Here is a 24,090-nt window from a genome sequence, read left to right as displayed (position 1 = left end):
AAAAACTAATTTTGTATCCAAAAAATTATTTATTTTTGTTGATTTTTTAAAAATATTCAAATTATCTGTACTTTTATTTTTAACTTGTATCTCTTTTTTTAAATTCTAATTTTTTATAATTTTTTTATTGTCATCATTTTAACCATTTTTTCTCTTTTCTACTACTCACCTACCATAATGGCATCAACATCAACTACCTCAATAATTTAAGTTATGTTCAAGTAGAGAGGAAAAAAAATATAACTTGGATTCGGACTCTAATAAGATAGAGCTTACAACGGCTAAATATGATGAACTCTAAAATAAATCCAAAAGTATAACAGAACAAACTTAAAAATAAGGAGCAAAGCCCATAAACCAAAATTAAAACAAAATCATAAACCAAAGACGCAAAATAAATATTCTGCATAAAAGATCTCTTTCTGGAATTGAGATTTGTTGATCAGAGATGGAGCTATAAAGACACAACAGATCAACAAAAAAGAGACAAGAGGAGATAACAAACCAGCAACATCTTATTTTGCAGTAATTTTGGATAGGTCCATCAATGACGATAACGAACTCCAGTGACGACAATGACATCTCCCTTGTCTGTAGTTATTTTCATCTAGCATGATTCATTTTAAATATATGTTCTGTATTTTTAAAATATATTTTAATATGTATTTTATATAAATAAGTAATAGCTGATTTTAATGTACAATAGCATAATTAAATTTTTAATATACATGCTATAAATAAACTTTTACAAGTTTTAAAACGATCAAGAGATTAATCCCAAATTAATTTTCAAAAATTTTAAAAATATTAAAAATAAATGTCTGGTCTTAATTCTGTTGTCAATAAATTTGAGTGTTTTTTCTTAATTTTATTTTTGACAATTAGGTGAAGAAATAAAATAGTATGTAATAATTTATTAATCAATGATATATTCTTAAATAAAATTTAGGGCAATTTACCTAACTATAATGGTTGGAAGAAATCTTTACTCAAATGCAACAATTGCAATTCTTTTATTTGCGTATCCTGATTCTTTTTTATGTAAATCGTGGTAAGTTACCACGTTTTAAAATTTACACATAAACCGTGGCTAAATAAGCACGATTTATGAAGAGAGAACTTTGATCATAAAACGTGGTAAGTCGTAGTGGTTTAAGAAGCAGGCGTTTTTGAACATAAAACCTTGTTACTTGTCACGGTTTGTGAAGGGATATTTAAATGCAAAAACCTTTGTTACTTGTCACGGTTTATGAAGAGACAAATTTTATATATATGAGTGAGAATCAAGCCGTTGAAGAGGAGCATTTTCATAATGGCAAGTGAGGAAGAGAGTTTTCTTGTCTTAATACATTGCTTTGGAAAAATTCAAAGAAGCAAAAAATACGGTGTGAAATTCACTGACAGAGAACCGTTGAGTGTATTTATCACTTTATAAAGTACTTTATCAGATGTAAAGAACAACATCTTGCAGAAGTTTGGGGTATTTGGGAGCAAGTGGGTGAAGAAGCTATTCTATAAGATTCCCATCGCAGTTGTGTCGACTGGTATTAAGTATGATACGTTTGTGATAGCGGCCGATGAAGATATTGGAGTTCTATTTCATTGTGTTAGGAGTTTTCCAGAGGTTAGAATACACGAGCTGTATGCGAAGTTGGAGGTTGGTGTCGATAGTTCTGGGGCATCAGTTCCAGTTCATAGCTCGACTGCCATAGGCGGTGCGTTTAGTTCGATGCCTGCGGGCGCACCAACTGTTTCGCAGGTTGCATCCCCTCCCTTTGCAGCTGATTTAGATCGTACGAGGCAGTTGCTTTTGTACCGTTCGAGAATCGTAGGGTCCAGCAGCAGACATATGAGGTGGATACTGGTCGTGGCATTATTCACGATGTTCAAGGGTTCGGGGAACTTGATCGAGTTGAGAATGCAATGTGGGACGATGACTCAAACCAGGAGCCTATAGATATAATTGGGGACAGCGATGATGACACAGGTGCCAATCCACATACACAGCATGGCCCTTCAAGTTCTGGCACACAGCAGTATCCTCTGCACTTCTCCACTCCAAACTTGGAGGCTTTGGGGGCAACAAGCTGACGGAGGTGCTACTATTGAGGGTTCTTCTACAGAGTTTAAGATTGGGCAATCATTCTAGAATAAAGATGAAACTGTTTTAAGTGTGAAGGACTATAGCATTCGTTGAGGTGTTGAGTACAGAGTCTTAGAGTCGGATAATCTGAAGTATAATGGGAAATGCAAGGAGTTCGACAAGGGTTGTAATTGGTTGATTCACATATCGCTTTGTGCATGAAAGGGCACTTGGGAGGTTAGGAGGTACAACAGTCCGCACACTTGCTTGGCCACCTTCATTTCCAGTGATCATCGGCAGCTTGATTACCACGTTATCTGTGCGAGGATTTATCCGTTGGTTAGGGTGGATGCTGCGGTAACGGTAAAGGTATTGCAAGAAGCAACGGAAGCCGATTATGGATTCAGGCCTAGTTACAGGAAGGTTTGGATGGCAAAACAGAAGGCAATAGCACAAATATAGTGGTCCGGCCAAGTTAACAACGTTTCTATTTGTCCCACGACAGAAACATCTATACAATCAGGCCAGTGCAGCCGAGCCCCAGCTATATCTTCCCAACTCGTCCATCGATGCCAAATATGGCAACCAGCGAAGGTGAATCCGGTTTACGTTCTTGTCTGCAAACAGCTGAGACGACAACAACATCATAATATAAGCACGCGCGTATATACGCACGGTCTCCTCACCCACATCTGCTGGGAGAACCCGAAACCTCTCATGGAACCATGTGAAGTGAACCGTCATCTACTTGACTTTATTCGGCGGCGGTAGCTCGCCAAACAATTCCCGAAACCACTCCCATCCTGGTCTTCCGTTGTCCATCAGATTCTCAAAGTCAGTCAGGCACCCACTAATGGCCTCCCCATCGATGGGCAAACCCAGCTGATATGCCACATCTTGCAGAGTGATAGTGCACTCTCCCAATGGCATGTGAAAGGTGTGGGTCTCAGAGCGCCACCTCTCAACGAATGCGCTAAGTAGAGGCTCATCAACCCAGAATCACTGACTGTTCAGCCCGCAGTCTCCAGATAGGGTATAATCCGTTCGTGTAGAGGCATATTCTGTTGTCTCCTAACACAAGTAATAACTCTAGTAGGCTACAACATGTGGATAAGGAATTATTTCAACACTCAAAAAATCTTAAAAATTTACGATTCATTAACGACAAAACTAATTTGCCACACATCAAAACATAAAACAGAGTGGTTCACATATATCATGTATTCCTCATCATACTTGCAATATTAATAAGAATAAATATAATTTAAAAAAATTAGTATAAATATACAACTTGAGCATATATATTCTTTATCCATAACTGAAACACGACATTTTTTATTTCTTATATTGGTTTTCTATTTTCTCTAACAACAACAACAACAACAATAATAGACAAACAAATCAGCATAATAAAAGTGCTAATAGATTTCCTCTTTTATTTACTTTCATTTTACATTCTTAAAGATAACACCAACAAACATGTAGTCTTTTATTTTTTAAGGTAAAGATATTATAACTAAGGAAGATATATAAAATGCAAAAAACTTTGACACATATCAAGCATCCAATGCAAAAATATTGACATAACCAAAGTAGTATAACCAACCTCTTGGTCGATGTTTCCAGCCACGTGCGTCATTTAATTGATACATGCGAGTTTCGTCTTCCATGACTCTACCATCCTAGAGGATTCTCCGAATTCTCTCTCAAACTCTCAGAGTTTCAAAAATTTTGGCCCGTCATATATGAAATCCGTCAAAACTTAAGGCGGATTATGTATTTATATACCTAAAAGCATAAAGGGGGTTTTATGATCAAACTGTTTATTAGTAAACAGTGACAATCTAGTACAATTCCCACTTACATTATTCTAATATGTGGTTACTTCCTACGGTCTATACTCATTTTATCTCCTTCATAAATCGTGTTTACTTGCTACGATTTATGTATAAAATTTAAAACATTATAACTTACCACGATTTACATAATAATAAAACAAGACACGCTAGTAAAAAAATTATAATTATTGTATTTAAATAAAAATATCTCTTTTTTATTTTATTTAAATAAATTATCCTAAAATTTAAAATTATCACAAATTAATTTTTAACATATTGGACTGAAACAAGATTTCTTGATGGAATTACTAAAATGCCCACGTCGACTTCGTATTATTATTGTAGCGTTGATCTATGTCATCACTCATTACCACATGGTTTCTGAGATTTTATTGAAATAAATTACTAAAATGAATTCTAGACAACTAAGTTATGAAAAATTTAAAAAATAATAAAAAGAATTAGATATTAAATATATATTTAAAAAATAAATTTGGAAGACAAATTTGAATATAAATTTTTATTATTATGACTAAAAAAAATATTTTCATTATTAAAATTTTAGTAATTTTTTGTCAAGTGAAGGACATATTTAAAAAAAAAATAAAAAAATTTAAAAATCAAATTTTGTTTTAAATTTTTTTAAATATTTATTTAAATATTATTAAAAAAATTAAATTTAATAAATAAATTATTATTAAATATAATTTTTTTTAATTATTTATAAAAATATAATATTATTATTTTTTATTGTATTTTCAAATTATTCAGTTTTATGCTAACAATTTTGGGAACATTTTGCCGATAGATTAACCCAATTTTACTAATATTCTCCTTCAAAATTTTCCATCCCTAAGATATCTATATATAAGTTGACGAAACTACATCAATTTTAGTTGAACCAGCTGGTCAAATTCATCAATTGAAAACATTGCTTAATTTCATGTCATTTGACTTAGAAACAAAAATTATATGGTGATTAGTGATTAGTGATTAGTGAAGTAGGTATGTGAGTATTATATATAGTTTGAAGGAATAATCAAAAGTGAAGAGTGTGAATCAGAAATGGATAATTTTGTGTGGAGAGTGTTACCCCTTTTTGCACTGCTTGTTGCCTTCGTCACATTCTTCTACTTGCAGGATTCCTACAAGGCTCAATTTTCTTCTCTTATAAAGGTTCACTATTCCCTCAATTTCTATTAAAAATTGCTTATTTTATTTATTTATTTTAAGATTCATGATTATCTCTGAACAGAATCAGTAATCTTTTAACTGAATTGTTACTTGAGAGTTATGCAGCATACATGTTTGAAAAAAGTACCTACTCTGGCAAGAACTTTTGAAGTATTGGACTTGTAGAAAATTAGTGTTTTATGTGTTTCATGTTTTGAGTTTTGAATGTCATGGTGTGAAGGTCTGAAAATGGAAGAGGATGCTGTAACAGTTTGAATGATGTGTGTTTGTTGTTGTGGCACAGTTACCAGTTGATAATGATAATGATAATGAGTGCAGCCTTCTTCCCTTTCGACACTATTGGATATCCAGCAAGCGCATTCTGACCCCACAAGGCTTCATTTCTGGCTCAGGTCTATTCTTTATTCTTTTTATCATCACTTTCTTTTCAGTTTAACTTGTGGGTTGTAAAGGTTTTTCTGTAAAGTAAAGTTGTCTGAAAAGATCAAATCTATAATAAAAAAATCTCTTAACATCATATTATCCTCGTGTATAATAAAAAAAAAAATCTAGATATCACTGTATACATGTGTTGATTGATTTTAGTTGTGAAAATAAACAGTGGAGATAAATGAAGGGAAGATTGTAGCTGTTGTTGAAGGATATGGTAAGCAGGGGAATTCTAGGCAAGACGAGGTTATTGATTATGGAGAGGCTGTTGTCATGCCCGGCTTGATCGATGTGTAAGATGTGCAATCATCTTCCTCTGTTGTTTAGTATTTTTTAAAACCCCTGTTCTATATATGATGTTCAATTATTTAACTCAATCGTCAATAGTGAAAAGTGATACCAACCCTGGATATGCGGGAAATTGAAATGTTCCTGAAAACAGGCCAATGTACACAGACTGACTATTGAAAATTGAAGTTTGTTATTTGCAATGTAGAGCGGTAGATCTGTCTGTGGAACACAAATGAGTTAGGCTATATATCTTGCCATGTATTCTCACTTCTCCAGTTGCTTCTTTTGAAAACATGATAAAAAAATTTAGCTAAAAATGACATGGGGAATGGGTTTTAATAGATTTTGCTTGCTTGAGACTTGTCTCATGTATCTCAAAGGGTTCATTTTGATTAAAGTTCATTGTGAATAATTAGATTATGCACACGAGGCATGATAAGATTATCATATTTGACAAGAAGATTATACATAGGAACTGAAAGTGAAAAAGAGGAATGATTTCCTGATAGAAAGAAACTTTTCTCTTTCTTTCACCATATAAATTATTTGCCATGGCAGGCATGTACATCTTGATGAACCTGGGAGAACTGAATGGGAGGGATTTGTTACTGGTACTAGAGCTGCTGCTGCTGGTATGCATATATTCTTCTTCTCTTGGTCTACAGATTTTCTATTTGAATAACTTCGGACTTGATTGGATATATTAGAAGAATACCCGTTTCTTTCCAAAACTGCTTAAGAACATCTAATTGCAAGCTAAATGCAAAGAAAAACAATACCTTGGTATGTACATATGCATATCATGCTGTATCAGTCCCCAGCAGATGTTAGTGGATGACAAATGACTCTGATAACTTTCTCCGCTCTTCATTGTGGTTCCATTTTAGCCGTTCTCGCCTAGTGGGAGAAGGGTTTATTGTTGTAGTGGTTCCGTCATAATGGTCATCCTGATTGTTGTTTTGTTGTTGATATGGATGACTTTTTTAGTTTGGTTAATATGAATTATATAGATCTATTATAACTCTCTGCTATATCAGGTGGCGTGACAACAGTGGTTGACATGCCTCTAAACAATCACCCTACAACTGTGTCTAAGGAAACGCTAGAACTTAAGGTATCAATGATCGATCAGATGCATATATTTTTTTTCCTTTTTTCTTTAAATTTCCTGAAAGTGAAAATTGACAGGTCACTTATGGTTGACTGTAGAACTGAATTAAATTTTCATTTGCTAACATGATCTTTAACTTTTTTACGCAGCTTGAAGCTGCAAATAAGAAACTCCATGTTGATGCGGGTATGATCAGCAAATTTTACCTTCACATACAGTTGATTGAGCTTCTGAATATATATAATTTTAATCTGCAACAGGATTTTGGGGAGGCCTGGTCCCTGAAAATGCACTTAATACCAGTATTCTTGATGGCCTCTTAAGTGCTGGTGTTCTTGGTGTAAAGGTAACCTTTTGAAAACTTGTGCAGCATGAAATACTAATTAACCCTTCAGGACATATTGGTAGAGTCTGTTGTGTTTCTCTCTGACTCCTGTTTTGTTTTTTTGTTTGTAGTCTTTTATGTGTCCTTCAGGAATTAATGACTTTCCTATGACTACTATTGATCACATCAAGGTAACTTCCTCTTATGAATTGATAGTCAGATTTTCTTTTTCTTCATCAGTTCCTTGTACTTCTGCATATTTCCTTACATGTCATTTCAAAAATCGTATTAATATGGCATGGGATTTTTGTTTTGCTTGATATACTGTGCTATTCTTGCATTAACTTTGATTCATAAAGCACTTGCTAGTTAGGCAAAATATTACTTATTTACACGAAATAGACAGTTTTTATTTCTTATTGTTCAATTTATTTATTTATTTCTTTTTAAGGAGGGACTAACTGTGTTGGCAAAATATAAAAGACCTTTAATTGTGCATGCTGAGATTCAACTAGATTCCGAAAGTCATTCGGAACTCAAAGATAATAGAGACCCTCGAGTTTATTTGACCTATCTCAACACTAGGCCCCCTTCATGGTAAGACATTATATATATCTTCGTTCTTTGAGTAACAACCATCCTATTGCACTAATAGGCTCCGTCAAGATAAATGATATTATGCTTTTTCTTTCTGTATTAACATGAACTTGTTAGTCTAGCTTAAACCTGTCCGAGTTTTCCATGACATGATTAGCTATACTCATTGTATAAAGGGAAGTGGCTGTTAAATTATTCCTACGTCGTAGGATATTATGTGAATATTCTATGAAAAACTAATTTGTATCAAACATCCATTATGTTTTCCTGATATGAAATCCAAACATCTTCTTTTGCTTGACCAGGGAGCAGGCTGCTATTAAAGAACTTGTGGGTGTTACGAAGGACACTATAGTCGGAGGTCCTTTAGAAGGAGCGCATGTTCACATTGTCCACTTGTCTGATTCCAGTCTTTCCCTAGATATGATTAAGGTATTATATCATATGTTCCTTTTTAGCATTTAAAATATTGTCTTCTTTTGAATTTTTTTGTCATTACTCTGCTTTTCCTATTTCAAAAACTTTAGCAAACTTTTCCCTTCATGAGAGTGCTATTCATGCATTTATATTTTACAGGAAGCAAAACGTCGAGGTGACAGCATAAGTGTTGAGACATGCTCCCATTACTTAGCTTTTTCATCTGAAGAGATACCGGATGGAGATACTCGTTTCAAGTGTTCCCCACCCATTCGAGATGCACACAACAGAGAGAAACTGCGGGAGGCTGTACTGGTATGCTTGTACACCACAGTACCAAGTATTGTCTAAAATCATCTTCAAACACTTCAGTTTTACAAGTTTTATTCTTCATTTCAGGAAGGGCACATTGATTTTTTGACTTCTGATCATTCACCTACTGTGCCAGAACTCAAGCTTCTTGAGGAGGGTGACTTCTTGAGGGCTTGGGGTGGCATTTCAGGTTTGCAGGTTAGATGAGTTAAAATATGTTCTCATTGCAATACAATAAAACGTTAGAAGTCTACAAACAGATAGATGAATGCACACAATTGTTTAACAATGGTAATATTAAAAAAAGAATATCTGGGGGAGTTTGATGGCATTTTGTCATTTTGTTTAATCATGGCAATAGTAAATAAGAATAAATATATAGGAATGCCTATTTATTGAAATAACAAATGGTGTAACTCATGACTACTGGATGAACATAAATCTTTTACAGTTTTACTAGTCCTAAGGGCCATTTTGGTGGAATTAGCCAAGATTTTAATCAGAACGTCATATATTAGTTCCTTTTTTCCATTGAAGCTGATGTGTTGCGAATATTTAACTAATACTACTGGCCTATAGACTGAATGATTTTATATTGGCATACCTGTAGTTTGATCTTCCAGTGACATGGTCATATGGAAAGAAATATGGATTGACTCTGGAGCAATTATCGTTACTGTGGAGCAAGAAACCTGCAGCATTTGCAGGGATAGAATCAAAGGTGAGGTGATTGGAATTTCCTTCTGGGCTCAGTTTGGTATTGCAAAATTATTAGTTTTTTGTTTTGGGGTAAATACTCTGTAAAAGAAAACTAGTTGTGATCTATCTATACTTCAAAGGAAAATAAATAAATAAAGCATTCTGATTGTATAGTTTTAATTTCTAATAGGAATAATATCAGAACTATTCTCTTGAAGTGAGTGAGAGAAGTTCTGTTTGGCATCTTACTGGAAAACCTTTGTTTGCATATGATGTTCTCAAGCCAATCTGTATCTATGCAAATAAATGCAAGTTCAAATCTGACTTTTGTTCCATTGATGCTTTAGGGAGCCATTGCAGTTGGATACCATGCAGACATTGTAGTGTGGCAACCAGAGGTGGAGTTTGAAGTGAACGAAAATTATCCCGTTTTCCTTAAACATCCTGTACGTCACAGTTTTTTTGCCAACTTCACCTAATAGGATAAGACTTTGTTGTTTTTGTTTTATATTTACATAACATATGTTATACTAACTATGCTGCTTTTGTGACTCCCTTGTGCTTTAATCTTTGATATATAGAGCCTCTCTGCTTATATGGGAACACGGTTATCCGGAAAAGTTTTGGACACTTTTGTTAGAGGAAACCTTGTATTTAAGGAGGGGAAGCATGCTTCTGCAGCTTGCGGTGTTCCAATTCTAGCCAAATGAATTGGTTCAAAGTTTGGTTAATGTAATTTATCCTGCATGATCCTAATCCATGCTATAGAGGGGTTCCAAAGATGCTATGCTATTTGGCTTGTTTCATAAATAAGAGATGACATTCTCCTTCTCCAAGCTATAGATTAAGATTAGTGTTGTAGTTTACATTATTGCTGTATGCATGTTTGAACACCAAAATTTCTCAAAACCTTTCTTGTTAGAACATTTCGAAGTATAGTTTTCTGTAATCTTCCACATAATTTTAGTAATAATAATTCAATAGCACTTGTAAAGTTGAGTTATACTTTTGATTATTTTATCAAATAACTATGTAGTCAATGTTAATAGCTTGTGAGAAATAAAAAGTTGTCTTCCAATTCTAGACGTTTTCCCTAGCTTGAACGTTGATTGGAAGAATATAATTTGAATTATTAAATAAAAAGGATAAATTTGATTTATGAATGGAGCTTGAACCATCTAGATGTTTCTTCAAAAGAAAAAAGGTTTGAAAATTAAAACTGTATGATAAGGTGCTAGAATGCCATAGAACACCACTAATTTATTCAAGAAAACTTTTTGAAATTTTTTAATGGTAGGGTCAACAATAAGTCCAAGTACTACAATTAGGTGAACCAATTTTGCTTACATAATAATAGTAAGAGGATAAGACATTGGAAGAAAGACCCAGAACACTCTTATCAGTTGCATACATAGTAGTCCATACTCTATTTGATATGAAAAATATATATATTATTATACAGATTACAATATTAAACATATAATTCCCCTTTAAAAAGAAAAATCATAACCAAAACCAAAACAATAGTAACACCATTTGGATTCAACTCTGCAGAGTCTGAAAGGGAATAGTATAGAAAACTGTGCACTGTGACACCGTTGTAGTTGTTAACTTAGGTTGCGTATTATCACACGTATCATCCTCATATCTGAAAACCGTCTTATGATGCTGCCACATACACACATTATCAATTACCACCATACTTGTCTATTTCTATGTGCTAACAGGGAATAATTTTTGGATGCTACTACTATGTCACATAACTCTGCAGTTTGCAATTACAAGCCTGATTAATTAGCTCTTTTATGTATATCTATATATATGTATGTATGTCCTATACAAAGCTTCAGGGGTGATCACAATTCACAACACAACTGAATAGTAGTTAGTAGTACTAATAAATTTGTGATCTGAACAAAAGAAAAAGAAAGAGATGTTGGCAGTGTTTGCAAAGGAAGCTGCAAAGCCACCTGAGGAGCTGAGGCTTCCGGCAATGGCTTCCAACAATGATCCAATGATGACCCCAGAAGAAATTGTGGACAAGTTTAAATCTTTGTGGCCGGATTCTACTGTTTATAACCTCCCTCATGGAAATTTCATGGCTTTGTCCCATCAACACGAGACTCCAAGGCACCCCAGGTACATTCAATTCAAGGCTTTTCATTCAGTTTGTTATGTGTATGATTTTCTGTATAAACATGTATTCTGATATGGCTTTATATAGTAAAAGATGCATCTGGCTAGAAGTTTAAATTTCAGAGGCTTGATTCTCATCATGTTTTGATTTCATGATGATGATGCTATGAACTATGCTCTTGCAACAGTTCCTCTTTCGTTTTTTTTTTTTTTGCCCCTTAATTGGTTTTGTTTCAGGTCTATTGTTGTTTTAGACGATATATTTTGCATATTTGTGGGAGCACTAGCAAACATAGCTGAGCTTAGACATCACTATGGCCTCCAAAGACAAGCAACAGAAGCCATGATTGTGGTTGAAGCTTATAAGGCCTTAAGAGACCGAGCTCCCTACCCACCTGACCAAGTTGTTAAAGATCTTGATGGAAAGTTCGCATTCACCATCTTTGATGCCAGAACTAACAATCTTTTTGTAGCAAGGGTGAGTTATCGACAAAAGTTTCATGGTGATAGAGTCCATTTTGGCTTTAATTCTATGCATGCATTTGGAGACTGTCACAGATATAGTGAGAAACATTGTTACTAGGTTTTGTGTGTTCTTCTAAGATGTCCACTAGATTTTGTGTTTTCTGATGTAATTGTTGCTAATATTATAGGATCGAGATGGAGGTGTGAATCTGGAGTGGGGATTGGCAAGTGATGGTTCCTTGGTTTGTTCTGATGATCTTCAAATCATTAGAGAAGGATGTGGAAAAGCTTGTTCACATTTTCCTCAAGGTTAGTTCAAATTCATCTCTACAAACAAGTTTTCTTGTCTAACTCTCATTTGATAACAGAATTAGCAAACTTTCTTGTTTGATTTACTTGTTGAGTTGGAATAATGCAGGGTGCATTTTCATAAGTGGAAGTGGGTTAACAAACTTTGATCATCCACTTCACAAGGTTCGAGGAATAGCACATGAAGATGACAGTGGAAATATCTTTGGTGTATATTTTCAGGTGGATCTCTACACAAAGATTCCAAGCATTCCTCGCAGGGGAAGTGCATCAAATTGGGCAGATACTGCTATGATCAAGGGAGAGTAAAAGCTTTGATCACTTGTCAAACCAAAGTCTTTTAACACATTAGACATTATGCCTCTACATCATGGACTAATTAGTTTCATTAGTTTCTGTTAATGCTTAAGTTTTATAAACTTTAATAAATGTGTGTTATTTTTGTGCATTTTTAAACTTATGAAGAGTAAAGTGTAATTATGACTGTCTACAAACAACAATGAGGTTAATAGAATAAACTTGGTAAGTGTTATTGAAACCCACAGTACTTGCTTGTACATATGATTAAGCAATTATTGAGGTAATATATAAAAAGTAGACACATACTTTTACAGTATGAACTTAGTTTCTATTTCATATAGTAAGAACTTTGAAGCATGGTTTCACTTCATTAACCTAATGGTGGGGCCATAGCACTGTTTCCATTTGGGTGAACGGTGTTCTCTGTGGAGTTGTTTGGTTGAGGCACCAGCTTGACATATACCACACCACATTGTCCATCTGGGGATATACAATCAACAGGTGTACAAGCCATCATATTATTAGAAGCATCCATGCCATTACCTGGCACTATAACATCATCATCAGGTTCATCTTCGGGATTTGCATCGTTTTTTGGAGCTGGAGGGACCCTGCTTGCTTCACAGAATAATAATACCATACTCAAAATGAGTAAATATCCTAAGTATTTTGGCGTGGCCATTTTCTGAAATGTTGTTGGGATTTTCCTATTGTTGGTGGGGGATGTCAAGTGTTTATATATCAAAGTCTTGGATGGTTTTTGAGGACTAATAAATAGTGTACAAAGTGTGGGATATTGATACTTGAGATATGCACTCAACGCCAACTAAGTTTCATGCTGATGTTGTGAGTAAAGAGTAACAAACGTGCATGTTTCTTCTATGTTCTATCACTTCTATGTTTATGATTCACAAAAACTACTGTATTTTTTTTTAAGAATAAATTACTATTTGTACCAGATATAGACACTGACAAATGTACTCATATAAGAATAAAACGACAATTGTAACCACTGAAGATAGCAAGTGTAGCCAGACGTTGATTACGTAATTGATCCGTTAGGGTACTCTTGGCACACAGAAGCCATCTATATAGGCTGCGTTTGTTTCCGAGAACAGGACAAAACTGAGAACAGGACAGAATAAGACACTGATGGACAGAGACACAAAATTTTGTGTTCTTGTATTTTGTTTGGTGATAAATTAGAACAAATTATGAAAATATAATTTATTCTCATTTTTTTCATTCAAAAAATTTGAGATAAAAAATATAATAATAAAAATATAATTATGAAAAATTAACAAGAATAATGAAAGAAAAAATAAAAAAAAGTTGTGTCCTTTTTTAGTATCTTCGTGTCCTTCCTGTCATGATGAACACAAAATACACTAATTCAGTATCTCTGGACACAATATCTCTGTCCATATTTTCTCTGGCAAACACGATCTCTGCGTCCTTGTCTTTCAGTATTCTGTCTTATAAACAAACGTAGCATAAGTACATTTATCAACGTGCGTATATTTTATATTTATGGTACAAATAGTAATTTTTTTTTTTGTATTATACATACTGTATTCAGTACTTGCATTTGTATTTGTAAGAGATAGGTAAGGAACATAGAAAAAGATCATTCTTCTTTGTATGTGAAAGTAGTTGTTAGTTCTGTGTGTGAAAATGTGAATGCTGCACCATTTGTATTGAATGTCATGTGATCTGCATAGACCGGAAGAACTTGCATGCACATTCAACTAGAAGAATGATTAAATAAATATATTAGAGTAATACTCTAAATCTGTTCTTAACGGAATTTTTAGTCGAACATTTTAGCTCTCAATAAATTTTAATAGTTAAATCAGTTTTTTAAAATTTTTATTTCATTAGATAAACTAGTAGTAAAGAATAGAGGATTTAGTCTAAGAATTTTAAAAATTTTTAAAAAATGTTATTTTGTTAAATAACGACGGATATTAATTTATTTCTTTAATTTTTTTATTAAAATTTGACGTAAAAATTAATATATTTAGCAAAATTGAAAAAATCTTTTTAATAATTAAAATTTATTAAAAATTAAATTATTTGACTAAAAATTCTTAAATACTGATTTAAAATATTACTTGATATATTATAATGAATTATTATTATTATTATTATTATTATTATTATTAGTAATGCCTTTCATCTTCCTATGCCAAGGATGATTGGTAAACAAAACATTGATCTCTTATTAATTTATCTAATAATAATGGTAAATTTGTGCAAAAAAAAAGTAAATGTTATAGTGCTTAAAAAATGGTATTTATTTATTAAAAAGTGTTAAAAATTATTATTTTATTTAAAAGATATAAGAATAAATATTTTTAAAAAATTAAAACTTACTACAAAAAATAAGTTAAGTAAAATTTAGACAAAAGACTATAGACACCATAAAATTGGTAAAAAAAAATAATGGTAAATTTGTAATTATGGGTCAACAATACAAAAAGTAACCAGAAGTCAACAACTTGCAAAGGAAGCAGCCTTCACCGTATGGCGCCAAGAGTGCTTTTTGTGTCCCACTTTTTTCTTTTTTTTTTTCAATAAAAAAAATAATAAATATTTATTTCTTGCTCACTCAAAAATGTTGATGATTATAATTATTGTTTTTTTTAAGTGCATAAATAAATAATAAAATAGAAAAGAAGAGTGTTCCCTCTTCACTCTCAACTCCTCCCATCACAAGTATTCTCCTTCCTTCGCTTCTCAAGCCAATTTTTCTCCTTTTCGGGATATGGTGTTGTGAATTCGCTTTCATTCTCTTCCCCCATTTGCGTAAAATATTTCATTTTGATTGAGATTGCGTACTTTGTGTGTTTAATTGCAATGTTATCTTAGCTACCTGCATTTTTTATCCCTAAATTTAAGTTCACGTATCCGTTATGCTTTTCTTCAATGAAGTTGTTTTCGTGAATTCGGAATCTGATTCTGATTCTCAGTTGCTATCTTGATATTGATATATGGTGAGATGGAATATATATCTTCATGTTTGGTACTGTGAGTGCTTAGTGTGCTTTGATCGTTCCCATTTCTGAAGGCAAGGTCCTGTTAGCTTTATTTTCTGTGTTCTTAGTTAGGTATGCTCATATATGCAGACGCATCCTCCCTCTAACCCTAATTCATGCATAATTTTGGGATTTCATAGTTGTATCCTTGTTGCATTGATTTGGAAAAGTGATTACTTTTTAATTTGTATTTTACATCATTTTCTCTTACAGTGTTTCAATCATAATTGTTATGGAAGTCCCTGCCCAGAATATAGTCACATGTGATGAAGAAAAAGCATTAAAGTGCTTGCTTGATGCCTTTGGCTCTGTATTTTCGCTTGAGGAAATAGCTTCTGCCTATTGCAAGGCAAGCCGGAATGCAGACTTGGCAGGAGAAATGTTGTATGAGATGAAGGGGACCTCTTCATCCTCTTCAAGCCATTCATCTAATGCAGATGCCAGGGTTGAAGAGACTTCAGGAACATCTGATGGATATTCTGTTGAAAACTCCTCCCACGAAAGAAAAAACTTAAGGGCGAAAGCTCGCTCAGTTTCAGTAGGTACTGTTTCAGGCACTATTGGTAGGGATTATGTTAGGCCAGTGCCATCTGCAAATGGGTCTCATGGTGCGACTAAGCCAGTAAAAATGGATGTAAAGGAGATGCCCCTGACTGGAATCTGCCGTGAAAAAGCAAAGCCAAATGTTTCAAAGCATAATCAGCTTCAACAGGACATGGAAGATTTCTTATTTAAAATGCTTGGAAATGGCTTTCAGCTTGACAGAGATATGATACGGGGAGTTCTTGGTATATAACTCTGTAGTGTATTATTGTTACTGGCATTATCTCTTTTGTTTGTACTAACAGCTGACTCCATATTTTATTGCGAAAAATGCAGAATCTTGTGGTTATGATATGCAGAAGGTATGTGAAGGTTGGCTTATGCTAATATCGTGATGGCTATTTACTATTTGATATAACATACCGAGTATTAAATATGCTTCAGTGATATTGTTGACGTTTCTTACTTCCTTCTCCACTCTTTGGCTCAGACCAGAATCCTCAACATTAGTTTTCCACTTTTTTACTTTCATTCAGTTTACAACCTCATAATCTGGCAAGGATACGTTTCACTAATTTATCTTTTATTGCACAGACTACTCCTAGCTTCATTTTATAAAATGTCATTTCTCATTTTTACCATGTCATTGGGGTATATTTAGAAATACCACTTGCATTCTTAATCTAACAAGTACACTTTAAATTCATCCAGAGCATGTATAGACTTCTAGATCCATCCGATGTGACTTTTAACAGGACAGCTGTTGTTGGTGATTCAGCTTCGAGGGTAAGTATGAATGCCAAGATAGTTTATTTTGGAAGCTCCAATAATTGTATCTTTAACATTATAATGTGTTTTTATTATTATTATTATTATTGTCATGTGTGCAAGGTTTTAGAATTAAGAGGGGGGCCACGTCCAAAAGAAAAAGAATTAAGACTTTAAGAGGGGGAAGTTTTAGGCAAGGGAGAAGATTAACTCCTGGTGATAGTAGTTTGCCATCTGTCAGCCTTTATCTTAGGCTTTGTCTAGTTATATATGTGAATGATTCTATAACAAATTGTTTGAGAAGCACATAATGTGTGAAAAGGAATCCAGTCACAATATATTTCTCTCATCTTTTGTGCAGAAAGTTACATATTGATGTCTGAATTTAAATTCTAATTGTTATATATATTGATTGATATGTGATATTGGTATTTGCAGTTTACAGATGTGAAACCGAAATCTGAATTATCTTCATCTGAAAGTAAGTCTCATAATCTAAATCATCTCAGAAGGTATGTTTCCCCCTTTTGGTTCGTTATGATCTACTTTTTCTGTGATCATCATAAATGATATCAAGTACAAAATTTGTAATTGTGTAGTATGTTCTGCTTTAACTGGCCTTATGCTCCAATGGCATGATCTACTCATCTCCATGCTAGATATTGTCCTAACTCTTAGTTATATTCTTTGTCACACAGCGATAGAACTGTAGCTTCAAACAAAGGAGTGGAATCACATCAAAAGCAGAAACATAAAGATGAACTTCAGAAGGAAATCTTGTCTGCTCTTTTTAAAGGTTATCAGCGATGTGAGGAGGCTCCTAAAAAAACTGTAAAGGATTTGAATAATAGTTCACGATATAAACATGTTGTATTTGAACCTCCGGAAGACACAATGGAAGAATATAAGATTGATATGGACTTCTCACTACGAGATGCTACAAATGGTACTTATCCAGGTTTGTATCTCAGACTTGTCTTCCTTTTGTCATTCTGGAAAATTTGGTTCTTGATTATTCTTTTGTTAAACATGCTTAGCAAGATTGTTTGACTTTTGTACTGTTTCTGAGTGTGATTATTGCCTAGCAAAGCTGGTTGACTTAATATGTGCTCTGCTATATGGAACTCGTGTGCTTACATTCCTATAGGCTAAATCTATTTGTCATTTATTTTTTGTTATATTATTGTTAGTTATGTGGCCTGGATCCTACATCATTTCTCTTTCTAAAGCTGAGTTTTACTTTGTACTGGAAATAAGAATAATGATGTTGATGATGATGTACTTCCTTTATAACAGATGTGGAGGATGAAGATTACCAGTGTGTGCGTAGAGCAGTGAAGGAGTACCGGGCCACAATGAATGAATATTATAAAGCTGTATGTTGTATTCTTTTTCTTCCCAGCTTATTCCGTTTCTCCCACCTTAGATCATCGATAGTGCTAGGAAGAGTAACTTACTAACATGTTTTAGGTCTATGTTCTGTACACTTATGCATCATTTGTCACTTCAGGCTGTTGATGCATTTGCAAATGGGGATAAATTCAAAGCTGAAAAACTTATAGATCAGGTACGATTTGTTATCGAACTAGGTTTGCCATAACCGAAAAGTTGCATTATGACATGAATAGCTTTGACTATGACTCCCAAATTTCCAGTGCATTAGTCTTCTGGTTTTCGTGTACTATTACTATTACATGCAGCCTCCTCTAATTTTAATTAATTTTGCCTTACAATTTCTTGTCATATTGCATTCAGTTCGTTTACAGAAATACACTGCTTGAGTTTGTAGCATTGCCCTTACTATTTCAGTGGTGTATGCTATGGTATTGACAGGGAAATTTTTTTCTCAAGAAGGCTCGTGAAGCTGATGAAGAATCTAGCAGAATGATTGTTGAACCCAAGTGAATATCTTCTGCTCTGAAGTTCTCATTGACCGGGCATAATTTCTTCTTCTACTTGGTTATAGGGGGATTAGCATGGAAAAGTTGTATGATTAGTGACGTAGTGTTTTGTGCATTGTTTTATTCGTAGGACCTCAGAAGCACAAGAAATGTTGCTCGACTTGCACGACCATGGTTCAAGGGAGGCTATACGTCTACTGAAGTGTCATCTTTCTTCTCTTGCTGGCATTCCATGTGAGTCTTATTGATGTGATCCCTTTCCAGTTTTCTACCAATTTACTATGTTATTCTAATATTCACTTATTATATTACCATCAGCATTTGAGTATCTCAAGGTTATCATTGATGCAAGTAATCAAGAAAATACCAAAGGGTCTCGCAGGCGGGCGGTAAGATCAATTGATTTGTTGAAGCATGATTTTAAAGTACTAGTGCATGGGAGACTTTATTGATGCCTTATTCTTGAGACATGAAGTGATTTGTGACACGATGATCTTCTGATTTTTGACAGATATTAAAACTGTTAGAACAGGAAGCTATAAAGTGGATTGAAGGAGAAACAGCTGGTACAATATTGATCCGCTTGGATAGCATTGATCGGAAAAAACTGAGTTTTCTCAAAACATAGGGAATAGCAAAGACTTGGATTTTTATACATAGCTGTCTCTGATTTGTTAACAAATCATCCTCCATTGATTATTGTTGAAATTTGGATTCAATTGAGTCTTTTGGTGGTTTTGGCCCCCATGTAGCTTTCACCAAATCTTTGTTGTAACATCTTTTCTTGAAATGTATGTGCCTCAATGTAATAGATTCTCTTTGTTATTTTTGATTTTTTTACTATATCTTTCCGCCTAATAGGCTCCTAATAGGTCAACGACTAATCTGCCTTGAAAAGTATAATGCAAATGTTAATACTTAGAAGAATGAAATATCAAGGTTTTTAAGTTAGAAATATTATGGTGGGTATATAATTTGTATGATGGATTCTTTTCCGTATGATATTTTTTATACATGTACAATACAATAGGTATCGCTTGAGTAAAAAATTGTTTACATAAAAGGATAAATAGGCGGATTTAAAAGACCCATCCACTTTCCAAATATGATTTCATTGAGTTTAAGAATGTGTAGCTCAACTTTCAAATGGATGGTTATGGTAAATTTGTTAAAATTAAGCAGGACAAATACTGTGACATGTAAGTGAAAAGGAGGTCAAACTCGAAGAAATAGGGATGGTATTAAGATTTAAGAAGAATAGCGTTATGCGGCAAAATCAGATCAGAAAATAGAAAATTGTGTGTTCATGAGAAATAGCGTTTACTTGCAGCCACAGGTTTTGTCTAAAAAGAACACAAATTTAACGGTGAAGAAAAAGCAGGTTTTTGCCTACTAACGCGCTTTGATCATCGTTTTCTGACCGTAACCGCTTCCCTCTGCCCCATATAAATTCCCAATTTCCCTTCTCAATTCTTACCTCACACCAACCAAACACCGTTTGATTCTCCAAACTTTCTTATTCCCAAATCCTTCATCACCGCACTCATGGACACCCAAGCTCCCAAGGTAAGGTTTCGTTCCTCTTCTAGGGTTCCAAAATCTCCCCTATAATCTCCTTTCAATTATTCAATTTGATCCGAAAATTTTGCAGGTCGAGAATGAGAAAGCTGTTGTTGAAGCTCAACAACAAGAGCTCAAGTACCTTGAATTCGTGCAATTCGCCACGATTCAAGCTGTGATGCGCGCCGCGATCCTCTATTCCTACGCCAAGGAACGCTCCGGCCCCCTCAAATCTGGCGTTGAGACCGTCGAGGAGGCCGTCAAGACTGTCGTCGCTCCCGTCTACGACAAATTCCACCTCGTCCCTACCGAGTTTCTCCACTACGTGGACCGCAAGGTAATGCAGATCGCAGAAATGGAAGCGGTTATTTAATCACTCATTCTGTTACTTTATTCTGATATTTATGTTACAAAACGGTTAGGTTAGGTTAAAATTCAATTCAATTTCAATAATTAATTGATTGATTTTCACTTTTATAGGTTGAAGAGTCCGTAGCTGAGATCGATCGCCACGTTCCAACCAACGTCAAGGTGGCCTCAAACCAGGCCTGCTCTGTCGTCTCCAGTGTCCGCCGCACCGGTGTGGTGGACGCTGCCTCAGGGTTCGCCAAGTCAGTGTACGACAAATATGAGCCAAAGGCGGAGCAGTGTGCCGTGTCCGCATGGCGCAAGCTGAAGCAGCTGCCATTGTTCCCTATTGTTGCCGGCGCCGTGCTTCCCAAGGCGGCATACTACACTGCCAAGTACAACGAGGCGGTGACCGTCTCCGCCAAGAAGGGTTACAAGGTGTCTGCTTACCTTCCTTTGGTGCCCACCGAGAAGATCGTGAGGGTGTTCGGCGAGTCGAACTGATGAGATTTGGCAGTGTAGACGACTAGTGCAAATTCTGTTAAGTTCGTTGTTTCTTTCTGTAAAGCAAATTCTGTGTCGTCTACATGTTTTAACTTTTAATGTTTTGTTTGGTCTTTTTTCTCTTTTTAGAATCGTGTAAAAAAAGAAGAAAGGTGGTGCTTTTGGTGTGGAGTCACTATCTTTAATAGTTAATATACCTGATTCTTTGATGATAAAATATTTACATTCACATTCCAATGGCATCAGTGTTTTGGGGAGGAAAAAGAAAGCAAGGGTTGGTTACTATCAAAAGATAACGTGAGTTTCGATTACTTGCATATGTAATAGACAAAAGTTACCTTGTCAAGAAAAATAATGAATTGTTTGGATAGACGAAATCACGAAACATTGGTAAACAATTATATAACATCTGAGAACAAAAGTTGCTTACCTTATCTGCCATACTGCACCATATAAAAAAAACATGCAAGTGAAAGAATGATACAACAAACCTATTTCACTAGTGACAACAATGATAAATTCTTTTCCCCTTGACATGGCTTTATCTGCTAAGTATATTCATTAAACAGAGTAGGACTGGACTTAAGAAGTTGTTGTCAATCGCGGGCATTTCAACTGCATCTGGCAAAACTGAATGTGGAGACCATGGGATTAAGAACTAATAGTGCTTGGACCTCGGTATTAAACAAATAAATGTAATATTACGTTTTGATTCAACTCTACTGTAATGTAGAGACCTCAATCATTTAGAAACTGAATGCTAATATGAACGATGATACAACCAAAGAATAATAATATGACTTGAAAGTCTAAACTACAGCTTCCTCATTTGAACAATTTCCCTAGTTTCTTCGTTTTCATCAATGTTGTCTTTTTTCATGCTGTCCAAAAGTCCATCCACTTCTTTACCCTCTCTAATGTAAGTCTTGATTAGGGCATGGTACATTTGTCTATTTACTGGGACAACATTTCTTAATGAACTCACTAAATTTTCTGCGTCTGTGACAGTTCCATTGTCACCAATCCATCTCAATACACCAGAGATCACCTTGGGGTTTGGCTTCCATCCTTTATTGTCAACATACAAAGACAGACCTGTTTTAAGGCACCTCAAAGCTTTCTCCATCTCACCCGTATGCAGGTATCCACCTGCCACCACAGTCCAACTGTTCGGAGTCGTCACCTTTCCAGTGTTCTGTAAATCTTCCAGCATGGCTTCAGCCTTCTCATACAAACCCTTCTCTGCGTACCCAATGATTATAGTGTTTGGGACTGAAAAATCGTAACAGTTGCCAGAGGATTCCCATTCCATCAGTATTTTCTCTGCTTCGTCCAGCTCACCGAGCTTCACCAGAGATTCTAACATGGTTGTAAAATCCCTGTTTAAGCATCTTTTGCAAGAACTTTTCTCCAACTCCCATACTCTTAGGACCTCATTCTTGTTGCCCAGTTGTGCATAAAGAGAGATGAGATGATTGTAACCGATACCATCTTTGTTATCTAGCCTCTCCTCAGATTTCCTTAAAGCATCAACTGCCTTACCCTTGAACCCTGCTTTTATATAGAAATTAGCCACAACAGAATAAGTGTTCCACTCCATCAAAATGTGCGGTTGACTCTCCATCTCTTTCAATATTCTCTCCATTTCAGTGACATCAGACCTCACGCCATAAGAATTTATACATATTCTGTAGCTGAAGTTGTCAGGCAAAATCCCGTTTTCTTTCATCTCAGTTAACACATTGGGGACCTTCTCATGCTGTCCAATATTTGTGTACAAACACATAATATCGTTGTAGGTTAGAGGTGTCGAAGCGAACCCCAGCTCCTTCATTTTCTGGAAATGGGAGAGAGCCTTCTCAATTTGGCGCTGGCGAACATAGCAATTCAAGAGAGCACCATATGTCTTATCAATTTTGTCTTGGTCCTTCAAGCTGTCAAAATAGCATTCAGCAGACTGAAATCCATGAACCTTGCCAACCAAATCCAAATGCACTGCATGTTCAACTGGAGAAAATATGCACACACCATTCTTATTCATCCACTCAGATACCTGCAACCATTGAGCATCAAAAACTTAAGACAAACATACAATGAAACAATTGAGTAGTTTCAACTTTCAAAGAGCCCAAACAGTCCTCACATAACAATAACTTATAGCAAACAAAGCTTCTCAGTCTGACATACATATTATTCTGAATCAGCTTCAAATCATATTTTAACAAATATATCAGTTGATAATTCACAACTTATCCAATAATAACTATCTTACTTTGAAGTTTAAGAATCACCATTTCCGAACTGATAGCTTCAGCCAATCACATTGTTTCTTCACCTAATTGTGGATTATTTCAACTGAACTAATTCGTTTTAAAATCATAATTATCCTGATCTACGACACGATCAACCAAAATCATTCCATGCATCACACATTCCATCACCAAAGGCTTCAAATTTGTTTTATTTCCAATTTCCCCTTTCCATAAAAGCTTGAACCCTAAATTCAGAACAACGAGACAATTTAAAAAGGGCACATGTTTTGGGGGGAACCTCGAGTGCCTGGGCGAACCTCCTGCGCTTGCGAAGGTCGCGAACGATGCGCTGAAGCTCTCCAACTCGAACCTTGTTACCCTTGTAGACCCAATCGTCGAGCTCGGGTTCCATGCTTGTGGTAGGGTTTCCAAGTGGGCTAATCTTGGAGTAAAGGCTTAGCTTTTTCGTCCTGCTCGTGTAGTATGATCTGCTTCTCGTGTTCGCAATTTGCGCCACCACTCTGCTAACAAGCTTCAACGCCATGACTAGGCTTTTTTCTTTTCCCACTGGGATGGGTGAACACTGAACAATAAACTGAAGAGTAAAAACGAAGACGACGACACTGCAACTCTCAAAAATTAAATTATAAGAAAATATTTATAAATTAAA

General features: G+C 34.9%; 5 protein-coding genes across 13 annotated transcripts; 4 read left to right on the top strand and 1 right to left on the bottom strand.

Annotated features, from left to right (window-relative positions):
- The first annotated feature begins 4,670 nt into the window (after window positions 1-4,670).
- On the top strand, window positions 4,671-10,299 carry LOC112714600 (allantoinase). Its single transcript, XM_025766224.3, has 15 exons — window positions 4,671-5,097; window positions 5,399-5,507; window positions 5,717-5,837; window positions 6,394-6,467; window positions 6,873-6,949; window positions 7,096-7,132; window positions 7,207-7,292; window positions 7,403-7,462; window positions 7,723-7,868; window positions 8,174-8,300; window positions 8,445-8,600; window positions 8,685-8,795; window positions 9,208-9,318; window positions 9,644-9,742; window positions 9,878-10,299. The coding sequence occupies exons 1-15, from the start codon at window positions 4,987-4,989 to the stop codon at window positions 10,004-10,006; spliced, it is 1,554 nt and encodes a 517-aa protein (XP_025622009.1). The 5' UTR covers window positions 4,671-4,986; the 3' UTR covers window positions 10,007-10,299.
- A 343-nt stretch (window positions 10,300-10,642) lies between these two features.
- Window positions 10,643-12,654, top strand: LOC112714601 (stem-specific protein TSJT1). Its single transcript, XM_025766225.3, has 4 exons — window positions 10,643-11,435; window positions 11,670-11,910; window positions 12,086-12,206; window positions 12,316-12,654. The coding sequence occupies exons 1-4, from the start codon at window positions 11,230-11,232 to the stop codon at window positions 12,513-12,515; spliced, it is 768 nt and encodes a 255-aa protein (XP_025622010.1). The 5' UTR covers window positions 10,643-11,229; the 3' UTR covers window positions 12,516-12,654.
- Window positions 12,655-15,125: 2,471 nt separating this feature from the next.
- Window positions 15,126-19,581, top strand: LOC112714596 (putative nuclear RNA export factor SDE5). Of its 8 annotated transcripts, none has more exons than XM_025766219.3 (12): window positions 15,126-15,224; window positions 15,758-16,332; window positions 16,424-16,449; window positions 16,799-16,873; window positions 17,294-17,367; window positions 17,554-17,813; window positions 18,152-18,231; window positions 18,366-18,422; window positions 18,689-18,756; window positions 18,887-18,990; window positions 19,075-19,145; window positions 19,268-19,581. In XM_025766219.3, exons 2-12 carry the CDS (start codon window positions 15,777-15,779, stop codon window positions 19,382-19,384), a joined length of 1,488 nt encoding a protein of 495 aa, XP_025622004.1. In that variant the 5' UTR covers window positions 15,126-15,224; window positions 15,758-15,776; the 3' UTR covers window positions 19,385-19,581. The 8 variants fall into 8 exon arrangements, with proteins under 8 accessions (XP_025622004.1, XP_025622003.1, XP_072061766.1 ...); XM_025766218.3 differs by having other exon boundaries at window positions 15,126-15,276; XM_072205665.1 differs by having other exon boundaries at window positions 15,132-15,224; window positions 17,554-17,801.
- A 153-nt stretch (window positions 19,582-19,734) lies between these two features.
- LOC112714599 (stress-related protein) lies at window positions 19,735-21,405 on the top strand. The gene is made up of 3 exons (XM_025766223.3): window positions 19,735-20,322; window positions 20,408-20,653; window positions 20,797-21,405. The coding sequence occupies exons 1-3, from the start codon at window positions 20,302-20,304 to the stop codon at window positions 21,166-21,168; spliced, it is 639 nt and encodes a 212-aa protein (XP_025622008.1). The 5' UTR covers window positions 19,735-20,301; the 3' UTR covers window positions 21,169-21,405.
- Window positions 21,406-21,819: 414 nt separating this feature from the next.
- Window positions 21,820-24,054, bottom strand: LOC112714598 (pentatricopeptide repeat-containing protein At4g21705, mitochondrial). Of its 2 annotated transcripts, none has more exons than XM_025766222.2 (2): window positions 23,441-24,054; window positions 21,820-23,221 (listed from the first exon to the last, which is right to left on the bottom strand). In XM_025766222.2, the coding sequence occupies exon 2, from the start codon at window positions 23,207-23,209 to the stop codon at window positions 21,983-21,985; it is 1,227 nt and encodes a 408-aa protein (XP_025622007.1). In that variant the 5' UTR covers window positions 23,210-23,221; window positions 23,441-24,054; the 3' UTR covers window positions 21,820-21,982. The 2 variants fall into 2 exon arrangements, with proteins under 2 accessions (XP_025622007.1, XP_025622006.1); XM_025766221.2 differs by having other exon boundaries at window positions 23,719-24,048.
- Between the last annotated feature and the right edge of the window lie 36 nt (window positions 24,055-24,090).

This window comes from Arachis hypogaea, chromosome 10 (genome assembly GCF_003086295.3).
Source record: "Arachis hypogaea cultivar Tifrunner chromosome 10, arahy.Tifrunner.gnm2.J5K5, whole genome shotgun sequence".
In the NCBI taxonomy this organism is placed as follows: domain Eukaryota; kingdom Viridiplantae; phylum Streptophyta; class Magnoliopsida; order Fabales; family Fabaceae; genus Arachis; species Arachis hypogaea.
Note: the sequence above shows the minus strand (reverse complement) of the source record. Positions and strands in the feature narration are given on the sequence as shown.